The 18,170-nt window shown below is 38.7% G+C and overlaps 1 protein-coding gene across 1 annotated transcript in view; it reads left to right on the forward strand.

Annotated features, from left to right (window-relative positions):
• LOC139979400 (uncharacterized) overlaps window positions 1-17,180 on the forward strand; it is a 30,782-nt gene extending 13,602 nt beyond the window's left edge. Inside the window, exon 2 of the mRNA XM_071990162.1 lies at window positions 9,349-17,180. Coding sequence (XP_071846263.1) covers window positions 9,349-11,760 — 2,412 coding nt within the window. The 3' untranslated portion in view covers window positions 11,761-17,180. The remainder of the gene's footprint in view (window positions 1-9,348) is intronic.
• The last annotated feature ends 990 nt before the right edge of the window (window positions 17,181-18,170 follow it).

Raw genomic sequence — 18,170 nt, forward strand, 5'->3', positions numbered from 1 at the left:
GGGACATGGGATGTGTAGAACCGTAGATGTAGCCAGTTTTAATGAAACTATCTTTGGATTAAATATGAGGTGGGGGAGGATAGCAGATGCTCCGCACTAGAAAACTTAAAGTACCTACTGTAGGTAGGTAGATATATGATGTGCATTACAAAAGGAATTGTAAAATGTGGTTTGGTTTAACACATACTTTAACCCAATGATATTCTTCTTATATCACCTCTGGTATGTGTATGCCACTCCTTAATTTGTCTACCATGCATTTGAATCTTGGTCAAAATGAGGAGCAGGAAATAAAAAGTGAAGCATCAAGATATCACATATTGATTCCTTTGCGCGTGGGCAAAAGGAATCTTCACGATGGTGATGGTGTGTGTGTACAGTATGTGTGATGCCTTGGCTTGTAAAAGCGATATCTCAAAAAACTATATGGGTTGGTTAACTTAATATTCGTAAAGTGGATTTACCATATTGTTTACAAGAACCCTTTCTGTTTTCTGCAGATTTCAAAGGTCATTTGAGGTCAACAGATTTCAACGTAGACCTGAAACCTTGTAAACACAATAACTCAAAATATAAAAGCTTGGTATTACTTCATACTTGGTATTTGGATCCACCCTATTGAGTGTAAAGAACCATGTTGTTTTCTGTGAAGGTTAAAGGTCATTTGACGTCAACAGACTTCAACATCTGAAAACCTTGTAAACACAATAACTCAAAATATAAAAGCTTGGGATTACTTAATACTTGGTATTTGGATCCACCTTATTGAGTATAAGAACCATGTCGTTTTCTGTGAAGGTTAAAGGTCATTTGAGGTCAACAGATTTCATCGGAAAACCTTGTAATCACAATAACTCAAAATATAAAGCTTGGGATTACTTCATACTTGGTATTTAGATCCACTTTATTGAGTATAAGAACCATGTTGTTTTCTGTGAAGGTTAAAGGTCATTTGAGGTCAACAGAATTCAAATTCTGAAAACCTTATGAATGCAATAACTTCAAAAATAATAGCTTGGGATTACTTTATAATTAGTATTTAGATCCACCTCCTTGAGTATAAGTATCCTATGTTTTCTGTGAAGGTGAAAGGTCATTTGATGTAAAAAAAAATTGAAAATTCATTGGTTGTCTATAAGCAGATTTACTCATGTTCAGACTGAATCGTTTCATACTAAATTTCAGATCTTGTAGGTTTATAGTTAGTACCAGTTTCCTATGTTAATACTGTATGGCACATACTGTAGATACAAGCATTTATTTGCCAATAAAAATACACTGTAGGAAGAACAAAGAAAGAGTTATAAACTTTTATTGACAGAGAGAGGATATAAGTGGTATTCATTCGGTCAATACAAATTATTTGAAGCATGACAAGAAAATACAGTTTTATTAAGAAAATGTAAAGAATAAGCAGGTTTAGAGAGAGTTTTATGTATCAAAACATTAAATTAACCTATTTATAGAACTTTACTCAGATTGCTACAGTGATTTTTCCTGGGAATTTTTAGTGATTGCACTCATTAAAAGGGTGATTTTCTGTAACCCATAGATACATGTGGCATGGCAGTGTATATGTATTAAGTACTCTGTACAGAACTGAGGTCAGAAGCCTTGTTAACTTTAAGAACACAATGAGGATCTGACCCTGCAAGGGCGATCAAGATTGTAGTGTGGATGCCTGCACTCAGATCAAACCCCACAATGGTTATCTTCCTCTCGGGAGGGGGGGGGGACGAATCCTTACCCTGCAAGGGCAATTATCAATGATTGACCGGAGATATCCGGTTACTGAACCCTGTCACTTCTGCATAAAATGGTGCAGAAAAATTTTATCAGAACAAAACTCCCCCATAGTGAATAGTAGACAACCTTTGTAACCTGCTTGTGATTGGGTAAATGTTCCCTTTCCATCGATGATCCACCTTGTGTTCTCAAATGTGGACACGCCCTGGTTCAACTATATCATCTATCCGGGGTAACACAGGATCCTGATGCTCTTTGTATTCCCAAATGTGAGCAAGGCTAGAAGAGGTATCGGTTGACTGGTCCCATGAAAATGAAATGTCACACCGAGGACCCACTTATTATTAAAGTTAATTGTTATGAATTTACTAAACTGTAAATCAAACCAGGAACTGCTACCCTCAATCCTTGATGAAACTATTTTCCTCTTGGTTGATTGGCAATATTCTCTTTTGACATTGTTTTCTTCCAGAAAAATCTAATTTGTGTCCTTTGGAGGAAACCAAACCCTGCATACAAAATGTAGCAAGGAATTGCATTTACCTTTTGGCTTGCGGGTTTCCTGAATTAGTTTACAGTGCGTTGTTTGAAGCTCTCATAGAATCATAGCACTTTCTTGTTTTAAAAATTGATTACTTGAATTTTGAGCCTGGATCTGGAAATGCAAAGGAAACTACATGAAATCCTCTTCTCTGTAATGAAAGATAAATTAATATAAGAGCCTGTACACTGTAACTAAATCAATACTTTCATATGTATACATATATTTAAAACTACAGTATTATCGAAAGGAAACCCATTCTTCTGTTAATTTTCAACGTGGCAGCCGAGGTGGTATAGAAAGTTTTGCAATTCAGTCAGTCAGTAGAACTTTGTCAATTAATTGGCAAAGGTGATAGCACTTTAATTTCCGTCTGTCTAGTAAATCTGACAATTTAGTACGGCTGGTTGCTTTCTGTTAGGATAGGCTACCCATACTAAATCTTTGTTAAAGACTGCTGTGCAGTCAGACAAAACTCTGTTCAAAGTCAGTATTTTTGTATCGAAAGTTCTATAGACCACAACTGACATTGGTTCATTGACAGTGTGAATCCGGATTTTTTTTAGTCTGATAATTTCTCTTTTGTTAGCTATATATCTATTGATCTTTTGTTGTCCGTTTAGTTCCGTTCAGTGCAGTATGGGACTGGCTTTCTTGGTCAGGATATGAGTAAGGTTAGGATTTCCTTCAAGAGCTAGTGTATTATAAGTACTGTCAACCAGCTCTTAACATGTATCACATTGCCTAAGCCGACTTCAGCTTCAGAAAAGACCAGTATGACCTTTCGGCTTGCCATAGACTGCTGCTGCTGACAATGGGAGATCCATGCTTCTCCTCCAATTGGTGAAACATTGGTGCTTTAATTCATGAAGTATATAAACTGCTGGATAGCAGTCTCCCTAATGATGTGGTTCCATAGCCCAAAGTAGAGTAGGAATCGAACTTGAACTCAAGTTTACAAGCTAGTTCCTGGTGAAACAGGAAATATTGGTGTAACAGTTAGTTCTTCTTTGGAGGCAAAGTTTGATGGTATGTGGTAAGTTGAGGTAGCTTGGACAAGGAAAAACTACTGATCATAGTCTGCAAATGACTGTGACAGTATTTTACACTACCTTTCGCATTTTGTGTGCTGTAGTTTGTTCACAACATGTATAAGATTGTCACGGGTTAAGGGAAGACAATAACTACGAGGGACGAACTGGTGGTTTGGGCCGTGTATTAACAAAACCAAAAAACCCTGGTAACAAAAGAGTACACGGTTTCATTGCATCTTCTCTAAGCAGACATGACCAACATCTGCCATTCATGCTTAAGTATGCAAATAATGTGATTCCTGTAACATAAGGATCGCCCATGAATTTAGAGATGAATATTTACAGTTCATGGCATAATTACAATATACACAATTTTACATTACGTTTATGGTGAAACTAGACATTTGAGTATAAGAATCCGGTTGCTTGTGAGGTCAAAGCTCATTTGAGGTCACCAGAGGTCAAACTTTGAAAACCCTTTTACGTGATATCTAATGATGGGTATCGTGGAAACTTCTCATACTTAAGTGTGTGGATGCATCACATCGAGTACAAGACCCCTATTTGGTGGAGGTATGTATTGTCACATGCACTACAGTAGACTGACCTGTGTTTACCATGCCATAGTGTAATTGTACATCAAAGTAGTGGTTTGGGTCATTATATTGTAACAGCTATTTCTGGTTTACAAGCAGAAGTCTAGTGCAATGAAGTCATCGAAACATCATTTTGCATTCTGGTTTTACTGGTTGCATCATATTCTTAGCCGTGATTAATAAGATAAAAGAATCTATGGTCTTTGTAGATGCAGACCCTGGACTGATTGTGACATGCTCATCCCAGTAACCAGCAAGTCATCTTTTAAGCCCCCTCTGAGGTGAACAGTTTTTGACTTTTACTGCTGAGAGTAGCTTACAATGTCAGTAAATACCTTCTTCTCTCCCTTAAATGTTTTGACTAATAGAAATCTAAACAAGCCCTTCACTCACAACCCAAGCCTGACCTAATACTGCAATTCTGTTAGTATTGTGCAAAAAGGCAAGTAAGTCTTAAAAGGCTGATTTTCCTCACAAAATTACCTCCCTATTTTGAGGTCATTTAGATGGAAATTTGATCTGGTTGTCATGGTGCCAAGTTTGCAACCCAACTGAGCAGCTCCTGTGTTGTCTCCCTGCTGCATCTATGCACACATAACACAACCCTGGAGCTGACGACAATCCTGTACAAAGTACAGTTGTGACCAAGATATTGCCAACACAGGCTGCTACAATGTGTATGAGACATACTACTACTGCATGTTATACTCAAGTTGGCTTTGTGTGTACACTAGTTGTTGAAGCCACACAGTAACAATACTGCTGTATACAAGTGTACTGCTTGGTATGATATGTGCCATATACCGTATACCCAATGTATTGTTAGCTGTTGTTGTGTTGTGTGTGAAAGCGTGTGGATTGTTTTCTTGAAACCTAGTGTGCTCAAGTCATGGATGCCATGTTATTCAGAATTGATAAAGGGATGTGTGTGGAAGTGATCATAGTTGGTTACAGGAGCTTGATGACTTTATAACAAGTTAGGTGTGCAGAGGGACATCACAACTAGTTCTATGTCACCCTTACTGTAGGCTATACTATTATTAAAACTGTTACAGCAGAGCAAGTAGTCTATGAGGAGAAATTTATTTTTTCTTGTTCCTAAGAAAAGTAGAGATTATATGAAGCAAAAGAAAAAAGCAAATACAAATTAATCAAAGTTGGTAGCAAAAATAATAACATAAAGAATGTTTCCCGCTGTCATTTTTCTGTAAGGTTATCGTAGTATGTAGAGTATGGGAAGGGTATTGTGATTTGCAGTGTTACATGTATGAATTGTGCCCTCAGTCCTTTGTGGGGGAAAACATCATTTTCTCTATGAGTCATAGTCAACTTGGAGTAGCAGTTATATCCATCGTGGATATATATCCATCTCAGGCTCCAGTAATTAGCGATGTCATTGGATTATATGAATCTGTTGCCCTGGTTACATGGTTACAATTTGTATTATTTGCATGCAAGCACAATGGAGCTCTATGTAAAGTGTTCACTCATGTGCTTCACTGTTTAAAAATAAGTGTACAGTACCTAGTTAACGAGGCTGCTGTATGATTCTCAATAATTCGTAAATGAATCTAAGAAATGCACTATCAGACCTAGTAATATTGCATTTCAACATATGTGCAGTGAATAATGAGGAAATAGTAGTGACAACTGCAAGCCATCAGCCAAAATTGGAATATTTACAGGCCTCTTTCCTTCCTGAAGTGTGACAAAGGCATATCAATCAATTCCATGGGGGCACATTATGCAGTAGTTAAGGCCAGTGCTCTGTAAACCACCATGTTTGCCCATAAATGAAAACATAGCAAAATGCAAAAACACTAAATACCATATGTATCCATCTTAGTTGAAAGATGGCCTGCCTTGCTGTACCTCTATGACAATATTCTAAGTTCACAAAGGGGAATTTTCATAAAGTTGTGAATATGTTGCAAGTACATTTTTTAACCTCCCTCATGTAGACAATTGTTACACTTCAATGCTATCCGTTGTTTTATTTCTGATGTTACCTCCACACCCCGTGAAGAGGATCGTAACACTGCAATGCTTGTATCCATTGTTTATTTCTGATGTTACCTCCACACCCCGTGAAGACGATCGTAACACTGCAATGCTTGTATCAATTGTTTATTTCTGATGTTACCTCCACATCCCGTGAAGACGACAGAAATATGAGAGTACAATTCTACTGTCTAATGTGTTTGTAGTTCCGTGCAATACTGTAGAACTCTCCAGTCATGAAGTAGAACACAAAGCTAGAGTTCATGTCTTGTAATTGTTCCTCATGGGGGTTGCAGGTTGTGGAAGTGCTGGCTTATTTAAATCTAGCCAACAACTCAGTGGAAAGTGGCCATATGATGTATATTATGAATAGTTCACTCTTATCTGTCTCTTCAACAAGACACATCATCTAAGTTGTTCTACTATGGACTGACTGCAAACAGTAAAGAACAATGATTGTGCTCCACTCTTCATTGTCTCCCCTCCGGCCCTTGTCTCCTGTCCCTTATCCCCCTCACCCCAGTAACTTCTCTTCCAAATGTGCACTAAATTAATTACCTTCATAGTAGCTGCCAGCAGCAATCCATTAAGAGTATTAGATTGTTTTGTTTGCCTTAAACAAGACCCCACAGAATGAGTATATATTTGAAAAAAGCAAACAAGAAGTAATAGAGACTGCAAACTTTCCCACAAGAAACACATATTTATTTAGAGTATCATCACAAACACCAAGCCTGCTGACCACATATGTGTCTTGTGCATTCGGCAGAAATTTGTGCAGTGTTAGGTTTAACTTTACCTGCTTTATCAGTGGGGTATGTGATAAGAATTCCTAAGATTGAAAAATGGTAGATGTAGAAGTATTTGAAGGGGCATAGAAGTGCATAGAAGCCCCCTGTGATATCTTTAAATACAAGACATCCAAACTAGATTCCCCACTTAACACTGACATACATTATTTATCCCAAATGTTGTTAAAATGACCATACAGTAGGTACCATTGATTTCTCATTCTCTCCTAATACGGAAAGAATCCATGCAATGCTGATGGCATGTGTGGCTGCTATGTATGCACCTGGATTTGTGAACATGGCTTAATTTCATATTTGGTGTGTACATTAATCTCAGTGAGTGAAAGAATTATATTTCCATAGAGATCAAAGGTCATCGGAGATACACCAGAGGTCTAAGAGTGAACATGTCACTCCAAAAGTAAAGCTCAAGTACGAACTGAATGCTTGATATATGTATACACGTCCATCTTAGAAAGAGTAAACATATTTTGTGTTCATTGGAGGCCAATACGTAACGGTACTTACTACAAATTAACTCGTGCTGCAAAAAAAAAATTCAAAATATTTTAATTTTACCTGTGTTTCTTGTCAGCTATCTTATCGTTTCAATGTAAACTATTCTTCATGTTTGTGGCTATTTCGTGCTACTAGCATGTATATACACAGTGTAACAGTGTAAAGTGGGCATAGCCTACTGTGCAATGTGGAGTCTTAATGTTAGTTCACAAGGCGTCACCTTAAGCCCACTCCTAGCAGTCACTGCAGTGACTGTGTTAGCTATCACAAAACTGGAGCAGGCCCATTTAATTCAATGCATGACTAATGAAATAGTACTAGACCATGTAATTTCATGATAGAGTTTTCGAAAATCAGATTTTTTTCAATATGGTAGAATGCCATTAGACACCATAATTTTGCAAACTGGTCTTCGCCAAGGTGGATAGGCTTCTGTTCTGCAAACAAATATACATTAGGATAGTCACCATGTGTAAAAGAATATGATCGAAATCATTTGGTTGTAGATGATGCAAACATTTTATGTAGTTGAAAATTATGAGAATACATACACGTATGCGGTATATACCAGTATTGTCGTATTGAAACTTTCTCATACTTTAAATGTGAAAATCCCAGTAGGAAAGCTCTAGATGACCTGTATGCTTTGTAAGTGGATCCACTTTAATGAGTATTAGAACTTCATAATTATTTGTGGGGGGGGGGGGGGGTCAAAGGACATGAGCAGTCAACAGTGGTTTTAGGCTGAAAACTCCAAAAATAGAGCTTGGCTTCAACTGTGGAATGATTCACCCTTAGAATCCTATTTTGTCTGTGGAGGTCAAAGAAAATTTGGTATCATTTGAGTGAAAAAATACCTTGTAAACACAATAAATCCAGCTATAGCCTAGGATGGATGAACCAAATGTCTTTGTCTTCACGAGAGCAAAAACCTTGCAATTAAACGATTAAAGTGGCAAATCTTTTCCGCAGTGTTAGATTATTAAGTAATCAGTCGCATTAATTAAGACATTATTTTGTAAAGAATTTAGGACTGAGTAGATCGATCCTTTGATAGTATTTGTCTTGTTTTCTGAGGTTCCTCAATCAGTTCCTAAATTTCTAGTTTTCTTTGCCCTTTCAGTGTTTCTTCATAACAGTATCACTGTACACGTTAACTATGTGTCGTAGAAAGTTCAAGTGGAGGGTATCTTCACATGACTGCCCAGTTTGAGTTGTTCCTCATATTACCTGTCAGACAAGCAAACTGGTCAACCAGTTCGCTTGTAACAGGAAATACACTCACTCTCAGACCTAACTTGCAGATAGTTACTTACACTTACAGCCTGCAGAAATTGTCACAAGTCTGGTCTTACATTGCAATGTACTGTAGCATTAATGAGTGACTGTGTTCAATGGAAGCCTCCAGTTTGTCAAAAAAGGTACTCAAGAAAACAGATGGAAACAGAAATGTATATATACTTGTACAACAATTGCACAGTTTCTTGTGAGTGAAAGTTGAAATTGCAACAAGCTCTTGGCTAAATTTAAATGAAATTTATGATTAATCGTAGGCGTAAGTAACAGTTTCAGGATTTCTTGTAATAGAGGCGGTAAATGGTTTGTTTCACTGGAGGGCTTGGGCATACCTGGGGAGGGAGGGGGGGTGGGGGTGTGTGGGCATGGTCGCCCTGAATTTTTTGTAAATGATCTAGTACTGTCAATCATCCTAACAAAGATATTAGATAATAATGCTACTGTATGTTAAATAGGCAGAAGAACTTTATTTGTTGCTTAATTTAGTATTCACAGCCAATTTTTCAATTTCAGATGATTGCATGGGTTACAAAAGTTGGATTGCAATCATTGTATTGTTGATTCCTCTCTTAAACAGTGAGGTGGCGATGTTGGTAATGCAGAGTTTATTTCAACAAAAAATTTAAATTGCACATCATGAACATTTTTCATAACCCATCATATGAAGTGAACAAGAAAGGTATATAGTGACTATTTAAGAAAAAATTATGTTCTTGTTCGATTCTGTTTCCACAAGTCTGCAAACCTCTCTGTGTAGTCTTTCTATCGGGCAGTTTCTTTAGAAAACTGACAAAACCATTTTCCTTTTTTTTGTCCATTTACAGACGAAATCAAATGAAAGAAAGAGAACGTTTGAGGAATCTTCTGGATCTGAGAGTTTTGACCAAGACACCAGCCAGATGTCTTACAATACAACTCATACATCTGAGGATCAACATGCTAAGAAGCAATGTACAGCCATTTCAATTGAGATTGTGGATACCTCCAATAATCCGACAAACGTCAAAGTGACCGCCACAATCCAATCGGGATCCGACTCAAAACGGGAAGGTGTCGGTCAAAACAACTCCGGCCAAAGTTATGTCAGTAATGTCCTAGACATTAGGCAAGGTGGGAGTCAGTCTGAGAAGGACCAAAATGGAGATCTCAGCTCCACCTCTGACCTTGGCAACCTCTTTGAGGTAGGTTGTACCCCAGGAGGGGACAATACTGATGTGATCAAGCTCATTGAACAGGGAGACATCGAGAAGCTTATGACACTGTATGGCAATGGTAACGTCCAGAACATCGCACAGATGCTCACGAAGATCATCGAAGAATCCAACCAAGAGCTGAAGGAATGTTCTGCGCCGGGTAGCAACCTCCCCCCTAACCAAGAGAAAGGGGACGTGAAAGAGGAGGAAGGGGAGGACACGAAGAAGTCGTCGGACGAAGGATGCTTAAAGACCGAAGAGGCTGCTCCTACCATGACGAGAACAGCCGGGGCGGCGACGAACATGAATCCGCAAATGGAGCCACCGCCGAACATGAACGTTTCTGAGGCCTTCCAAGCACAACAATCGCTTCCTAGTATTCAAGAACTCAAAAAGCCAACCACATCTGCCATGCCTCCTGCCTCAGGCTTTAACCGAACACTTAAAGTGGAAAACAACATTCAGAATGTGCCTTCAGGAATTTATCCTCCATGTAACAGTATGCCTAGAGTGCCAATGTCCTCTGCTCTTTCGGGTATGGCGGCCTCTCTCTCCGGACCACAGTCACACATGTTGACCAACGCCGCTCAGCCTCCTACCAATAGCATCATTAACTCCATCAATCCAGCCAGCAATATGTATCAGAACAACGGTCATTTCAATTCGTCGACGCTGCAGCCCGCTTCGAGGTTGTCGCACAGGACCTCAGTCAGTAACTTTCCCAATCCACAACAGTCGAATCCTAGTAACCAATTAGCCCAAATTCTCAAAGGACAACAAGGAACCAACTCATTTCTTCCAAATCTGGCAAACAATCTAAGCAACGGTAGGCCGTCAGGAATCCCTGTCAACAACAACGCTGCGTTCTTGACCAACAACAAGCATTACTTACCGCAGCAGCAGAGAATGACCCAGGAGCAATTCAGGATCATGAAAGAGAAGGCTATACGGCAGCGTCTGCAATCGCAACAGTTACAAGCTATGAACCAACACATCAGAGGTCCACCGCCCCCCTACACAAAGGTACAACCCAATGCTCCTCCTATGAATTATTCCAGCATGCCAGGGAGAAGCATGTCCGGCGCACTCAATCGCGCCTTGTCCACTGGCATGCAGGGTGGGGGGATCAACGGTGGTATTCCGCAGGATAACATGAACGGACTAGTTCATCTAGGTACTCAGCCTAACCTTCAGCAGCAGTCGCCACAGATGGCTGCTCAGATGGCCAATCAGGCCAGACTCAGGGTCGGTGGGATCCCGGGCATGAGGCAGATGATGCCCCAGCGAAGCATAGCCAATCGAGACCTGGTCAACAGGCAGCAAAACATTTCCATGCCCGCCAGGCAACGAATGGGCATGAGAGCTCCAGGTGTGGTACGGCAGGAGCAGGTGATGCCCCAACAGCAGCAGCAGCCGCAACAGCAACCTCAGCAGATGCCTATACACCAGATGAGGAGAATGGTAGGAAATACCCAGGTGGGTCCCCCAGTCCAGCAGCAGATGAATACTGCCGGCCACCCCCACGTAGGGGGGAACAATGACCCATGGCAGAATTCTAATAATACCATTCAATCTATGAACAACATGCCCATGCAAACTCAAGGCATAAATCAGCAGCAGCAGCCTGGTAACTCCAGTATGAACCAGTTCCACGGTCTCAATAGCTCTATGCAGACAGTGGTCAACGTCCAGACCAGCCAGAACACGTCCCAGAATATAAACATTCAAACCTCAGTGCAGGCAGTACTCCACCAGCCTCAACAAAGCTACAGCACTGCCCTTAACAACCAGCAAAGATTACTTCATCATCAACAACAGCAGCAGCAACAGCAACAAGCTGCTCTACAGTCTAGATTGGCCCAAGCAGCCCCCAATATGACCATCAACCCACCAATGGGTATGAACGCAGGTCACTCGAACCAGGGCATGATGGGTACGGTACAGATGGGCGGCGGGGGTAACCTCCGCCCCCCTCATGCTGTCCAGTCTAGCACTTCCATCGATCTGGAACTCCTAGATAACATCATTAGGAAAGATACATGATTGTTTCAAGCAAGGTATATATATATATGACCTACTCTAGGCAGTATTAAACAATGCATAGTATTCCAAGTTATAAAGGAAAGTGTTTAAAGACATCGACAGGTCTTGAGGAATATGATATTGCTTCTGAGGCATCTTGGTGGATGGTAGTAAGTAGTCAGTTTCTTTAATTGGACATCAGATTACACTATGTTGTATCAGCTTAAAAAACACAGCATCTGGAAGTTGAGTGAAAATATATCAGTCTGAGGGTGCATGGTCGGTGTTTGGCTCAACTGTGGTACTGGAATATTGTTGTCTGACACACGTCTGGTCAGTTGAAACCAGATTGTACTGTGAAAAGGTTCAACAGTTGGATCATAAGATTCAGGTTTAGGCAATAGCAGTAAATTTGTTTGTGGTCCCCATATATTGAGACGTGAGCAAACCTGTCATGGCCATTTATTTTGGTTCTGCCACCATGTGTAAAGTTTGCAGAATTGGAGTGAAGGTGACATCTCACCCATTAGTCAGAATATCCCAATGTGATCTGCTCAGTTGAATGTAGGTAGTTAATCCTTACAAAGATGCAATGAAATCAATCCAAATTGACATAATTGTACATACAAGGATTGGGATTATTCACACAAGGATTTATTCACACATATTGTTAATATATCTGCATAGAATCTAAATAAGTATTGTCATCCATGTACAGCTAAATCACATAAGGGTATTTTTAGTACTTCTACTGTATGGAGAAATCTGTAGGAATGAATTGTCAGAATTAAACTGACATTGATCTAACCTTTAGGCTACTGTCATATTATCTACATCATTAGTACTCACATGGAGTACCTTCATTACTCAGTAATCACATGCCTGCATCATTAGTACACACATGGTGTAACTTCATTACTCTGTGCACAGTAATCACATGCATGCATGCATCGTTAGTATTCACATGGAGTACCCTCATTAGTCAATGCACAGTTATCACATGCCTGCATCATTAGTACACACATGGTGTAACTTCATTACTCTGTGCACAGTAATCACATGCATGCATCGTTAGTATTCACATGGAGTACCCTCATTAGTCAATGCACAGTTATCACATGCCTGCATCATTAGTACTCACATGGAGTACCCTCATTAGTCAATGCACAGTTATCACATGCCTGCATCATTAGTACTCACATGGAGTACCCTCATTAGTCAATGTACAGTAATCACATGCCTGCATCATTAGTACACACATGGAGTACCTTCAGTACTCAGTATTACATGCCTGCATCATTATTACTTACATGGAGTACATTCATTAGTATCATTAGTACTTACATGGAGTAAAGTTGATACTCTGTGCACAGTAATCACATGCCTGCATCGTTAGTACACACATGGAGTACCTTCATTACTCAGTAATCACATGCCTGCATCATTAGTATTCACATGGAGTACCTTCCTTAGTCAACGCACAGTAATCACATGCATGCATCATTTCAATTTTCAGTGTGGTTCATGTATGGAGAGCATTGTTACAATGAAGTAGGAGTATAGAAGTAATGATGTGATTCTATAAAGTACAGGCATAGAAAACAACACTTAACTGCTTCTCTCATTGAACCTTTCAGTAACCTATGTTGCTGTGGAATTAATATTTGGATATTATTTACACATTCTGAATTTCTGATGGCCTTTCCTTGGTGGCTGAATGTACATGAATATGCAAAAGAAGAACACATTGGAAGAATAAACAATAGTTTTTTTTACATATTTCATCGGTTTCTTCATGATTTGAATCATGAGAGTTGACAAGCCAAGCTGATGATGGGCCTCATTATGGCAATTAGAGTTTGGTTTTAGCAAAAAGTCCACCCAAAATTAACAAAACGTGGCTATTAATTTTGAGTGACAGTATATCAGTAAGAGCACCACCCATCATTATCAATTGAATGTCTTCATAGATACATTAAATTGAGCTTTATCAAGCAATCACAGGTAACAAATTTAATTACCACTCAAGTGGATGCTTGTAACAATCATTTAAATTTTGATTGATTAAATTATAATGGTATCCTCTAGAATACTTTAATCAAGTTAACCAAAGAAAAATTACTTACCTATGTAGTGTACTTAACATTTTAACCGTATCCAGTAACATATTAAGTATTTAATATCAGTATTATAACAAGGATGTTTATGTTACTTCTTCCAGCACTAGTCATTGGGTATTTCTAGACTTGCTTTAATGTTACCACTGGGGGTGTGATTGATACCTCTAAACCCACTTAATAGATTGGTCCTTCCTACCACTGTAGTATCCAGTCTGGACATCCATTAATGTAACCACTGGTGGTGATTGATACCTCTAAACCCACTTGAGTGGTTGGTCCTTCCTATCACTGTAGTATGCAGTCTGGACATCCATTAATGTAACCACCAGTGATGGATACCTCTAAACCCACTTGAGTGGTTGGTCCTTCCTATCACTGTATAGTATCCAGTCTGGACATCCATTAGTGTAACCATAAGGGGTCTGATACCCTTAAACCCACTCAAGTTGCTTGGTCCTTCTTATGACTGTAGTACAACCAGGGATGTGATGGATACCTCTAAACCCACTCGAGTGGTTGGTCCTTCCTACCACTGTAGTATGCAGTCTGGACATCCATTAATGTAACCACCAGTGATGGATACCTCTAAACCCACTTGAGTGGTTGGTCCTTGCTACCACTGTAGTATGCAGTCTGGACATCCATTAATGTAACCACTGGTGGTGATTGATTCCGCTAAACTCCCTCAAGTTGCTTGGTCTTACTTACCAGTGTAGCTTGCAGTCTAGACTACCTTAATGTATATATGTCATGTTGCTAACACGAAAATGTATTTCCTTTCTGAGACAGAGTTTTGTCGTATGATATCCCTCAACATTTGGGAAATTTTGTTGGTTTTGGACATCCTGGAACGTACTGTTTGCTGATAAAGTTCAGTTACATTTGAGATGACCAATGGAGTAGATATTTTGTCATATTTTATAACACATTTAGCAAATACCTGTGAACTTGTCAAATTTTATTGAAATGATTGTCTATCCTGGTAGAGAAGCATTGAATCTGACCAATGTTGTTAAATGTTGACTAGAAATCTCCAAACGAGTGTTGTTTCACTGTCATCGTCTTCTTCTTCACGGATAAGCCTTATACATGTCTGATGTGTAAGGGTGTTGTTTAATCGCTCAAAAGTAGCTTAACATCCACCTTTAAGGTTGCTCAACCAGTGGATTTATAGCAACTATCTTCCCCTGTAGATACATCCTGCTACTTTTTATTAAACTTCAATGATTTGTTGTAGTGTTTGTTCCTTTATAAAAGCTGATATGTCTTCACAGGAGCCTATAACAGAGGATACTGCTGCCTGTTCATTTAAAAAAGTCCAACCAAAGATAATCATCAATATTTTACTTTTTTAAATTTTTGTATTCTGTATTAGCCAGTGGTTCTAAGAAGTTTTGAATTCTCCATCTTTTGTGTTCCCAATTCTGTATCCATCACAGTTTTAATCGAAACAGTTCCTAAGATATTTAATTTGAAAATAGTAATAATAGATAGTGTTCTATAAATGAATCATGAGTTGGGGAGAATAATTTTAGTATTTATAGGATTAATTTATATTGTATAGCACATAGTAGAGTGAAGCCATGAAGATACTTGTAAATTCTGCTGTAGAATGTTAAGTATGTATTAAACAGGAAGCATTGCATCTTTTTTTTTAAATTTTGTTCAAGGCATTTTCCTTCTTTCTTTTTTTTGTACAGGTATTGTAAAGAGTTTATGAATATTATAAGACATGGAGCCTTTTTGCTTCATATTGTCTATAAACTTTATTTTTTACTTTCCTTCCGAAGACTGATGCTTTTTGGCATATTTCATGTTTTTGATATCTACAGATCTACCCGATGGGAAGTGTTCATCGTTAGTTAATCAATCAGTACGTATGAGTTAAGAATGGCAAAGCATTGTGTTAATCAGAGGCACCAAAAAAGAAAGAAACAAATTGGTCTGTTAGTTGAATATGAAGAAAGAAATTGTGCAAACTTTTATAAATAAAGGTTGATAGGTCTTGTATATGCTTATGGCAAAGAAGGGGTTTTGTTGAGGACAGTTTGTACATCACTATCATAAAACTCTCTCCTCAAAATGTCAGTTACAAGAAAGCTCTACAACTGTGAAATTCTTTCCATTTCAAGTTGTGTTTTAGTCCAACTCTAGATATTATAGATTTTACCTCTAGGTTCAAAGAATTCACACCTTTTGTGGAACTTGCCCAGACTATACTTCAACTAGTTTATAGAACAGTTGTAGACTGAGTTCTGTAGACTAGTTGTAGACTTGAAGAGTCCAGATATTAATGTCTGTACTTGGATCTAGCCTTTACTCTGTTATGGAACTTCTAATTCTGTTCCTATATCTTGCTCAGAATATTTCCTAGATTTTCTCCAGATACCTGGCTATTGCCTGGGTGTAGGCTATACTCCAGCCCTTTATGGAACTTGATTTGAGTCTGTTTTGTAGATCTTGCTTGGATAACAGGGTGGTTTTTACCTGGATTTCACTATCTAATCTTGAACACCTGAAGGTCTTGACTGAACTTGTGATGGAGTAACTTCCAGGTCTCCATATCCCAAGTCAGGTGCTCTAGCCTTTGCCTAGATTTTGGGGTAGACTAATTTTTTCTGTAAAAGTGTTGCCAATGAGATGTACACAGACCAAATCTCCATTGTAATATTAATAGTAATGATAATGATAATAACAGCAAAGGATTTGTAATGTTCACATATCCTCTCTTCAGAGTGCTCAAGGATTAAATACCCAGTTTAACTTTGGTATAGCCTCAAATATGCTAGAGAGTCAAAAAATGGTCAGTCATATTCAAAGAGCATTTAACTGCCACCCTAAACACTTCTGGCCGATATCAAATGTTAACTGCTCTAATTTAAAAACTGTTTAGCCAATCATAAAACACTAAATTGGTTGTTAACTGATGACCTGTACAAATCATGCTGTTACTTTATTGATGAGAGACCAAAGACAGGTATGAATTCTATACTGATAAATGGAGGTGAAATAGGAGGAAAATAAGCACACTTTTCCATCAAGAAAGGTAACAATTATGAACTGTTTACTAGTCGATTCTGTGAACTGTCAAACTATTACAATATTCTTTTATCGACTTGTTATAACTTTTGTAAATCTTTACAAATTTTAGTTCTTTTCTAGCAACTAAAGGTTTCTTTGATGTAAGTAACTTTGAAAGTTAATGTTTCATACAACAGGAAGAATTCACATGTTTTTCTTAATACACTGAAATTTTTGGAATGAATTTATATTCTTCTACATAATTATGTTAGATTCTGAGAAATAAACGATAGATTTTAACTTTTGTGTTGTGTTTTCATCTGTTATTGTTTGCCTAGTGTTTTATTTATTTGAAAGAAGCAGTCAGGGTTGACTCATCATCAAGAATCATGTGAATGGAATATTCCCGTAGCATATTCAGGTGGCAGATGATGCACCACTTGAAGCAGGAGTTGCCTAACGTCATACCCTAATGAACCCCCATGTGGATATCAGAGTTTTCCACGAACCCCCAACTTTTCGAGACTCGATCTGAGCCATTATTATACTATAATACGCATAACATTGCTTCGTAAAAGATCAAGTTCATAGTGTAATATTGTAATGAAAAAATCAAGAGATGAACAAATATTTATTTGGAAACTTCAAGAATTGTATCACGCATAGATCACCCATCACACACGATGAGACGGATGCTCCTGTTTTCTATCACATGCACGGTACGGTACAACATATGCGTATGGAACGCGACAAAGAGTTTGTCGATAGGGAAGACTTATGTACATTACTAAATTATATGTTATATCAGATTTAGTTCAACAAAAAGTACTCTAGTTTTGACTATCAGAAACGTCTCACGAACCCTCTGGGATGGACTCACGCACCCCTGGGGGTTCATGCACCCCAGTTACGGGACACCTGACTTTTGGGGAAAAGGAATACAACACACTTTTAGCTGAAAACCCCATCTCAGTACAAGGGCGGCGGATGCACTTTTAATCTGGGGGGGCACCGACATCAAAGGGCACTTTGCAGAAATTCGATTGGACTGATGCGGCCTTATATTTAGTACCCTTTATAACTCTTATTGTATTATCTTATTTGCATATACACATCACTCCATCAACGCCCCCCCCCCCCCCCCCCGAAGGAAAATATGCATACTGCACTGCAATATCCAATGTGCAAATTGGGAAACAAGGAACAAGTTTTCTTTTGAGACAAAATGAGGTGAAATCATGCTAATTGCTAATAAAGTTGTATGCACGACTATCTAAGTGGAGCGCCACC

Source organism: Apostichopus japonicus, chromosome 14, assembly GCF_037975245.1.
Source record: "Apostichopus japonicus isolate 1M-3 chromosome 14, ASM3797524v1, whole genome shotgun sequence".
Lineage (NCBI taxonomy): Eukaryota > Metazoa > Echinodermata > Holothuroidea > Aspidochirotida > Stichopodidae > Apostichopus > Apostichopus japonicus.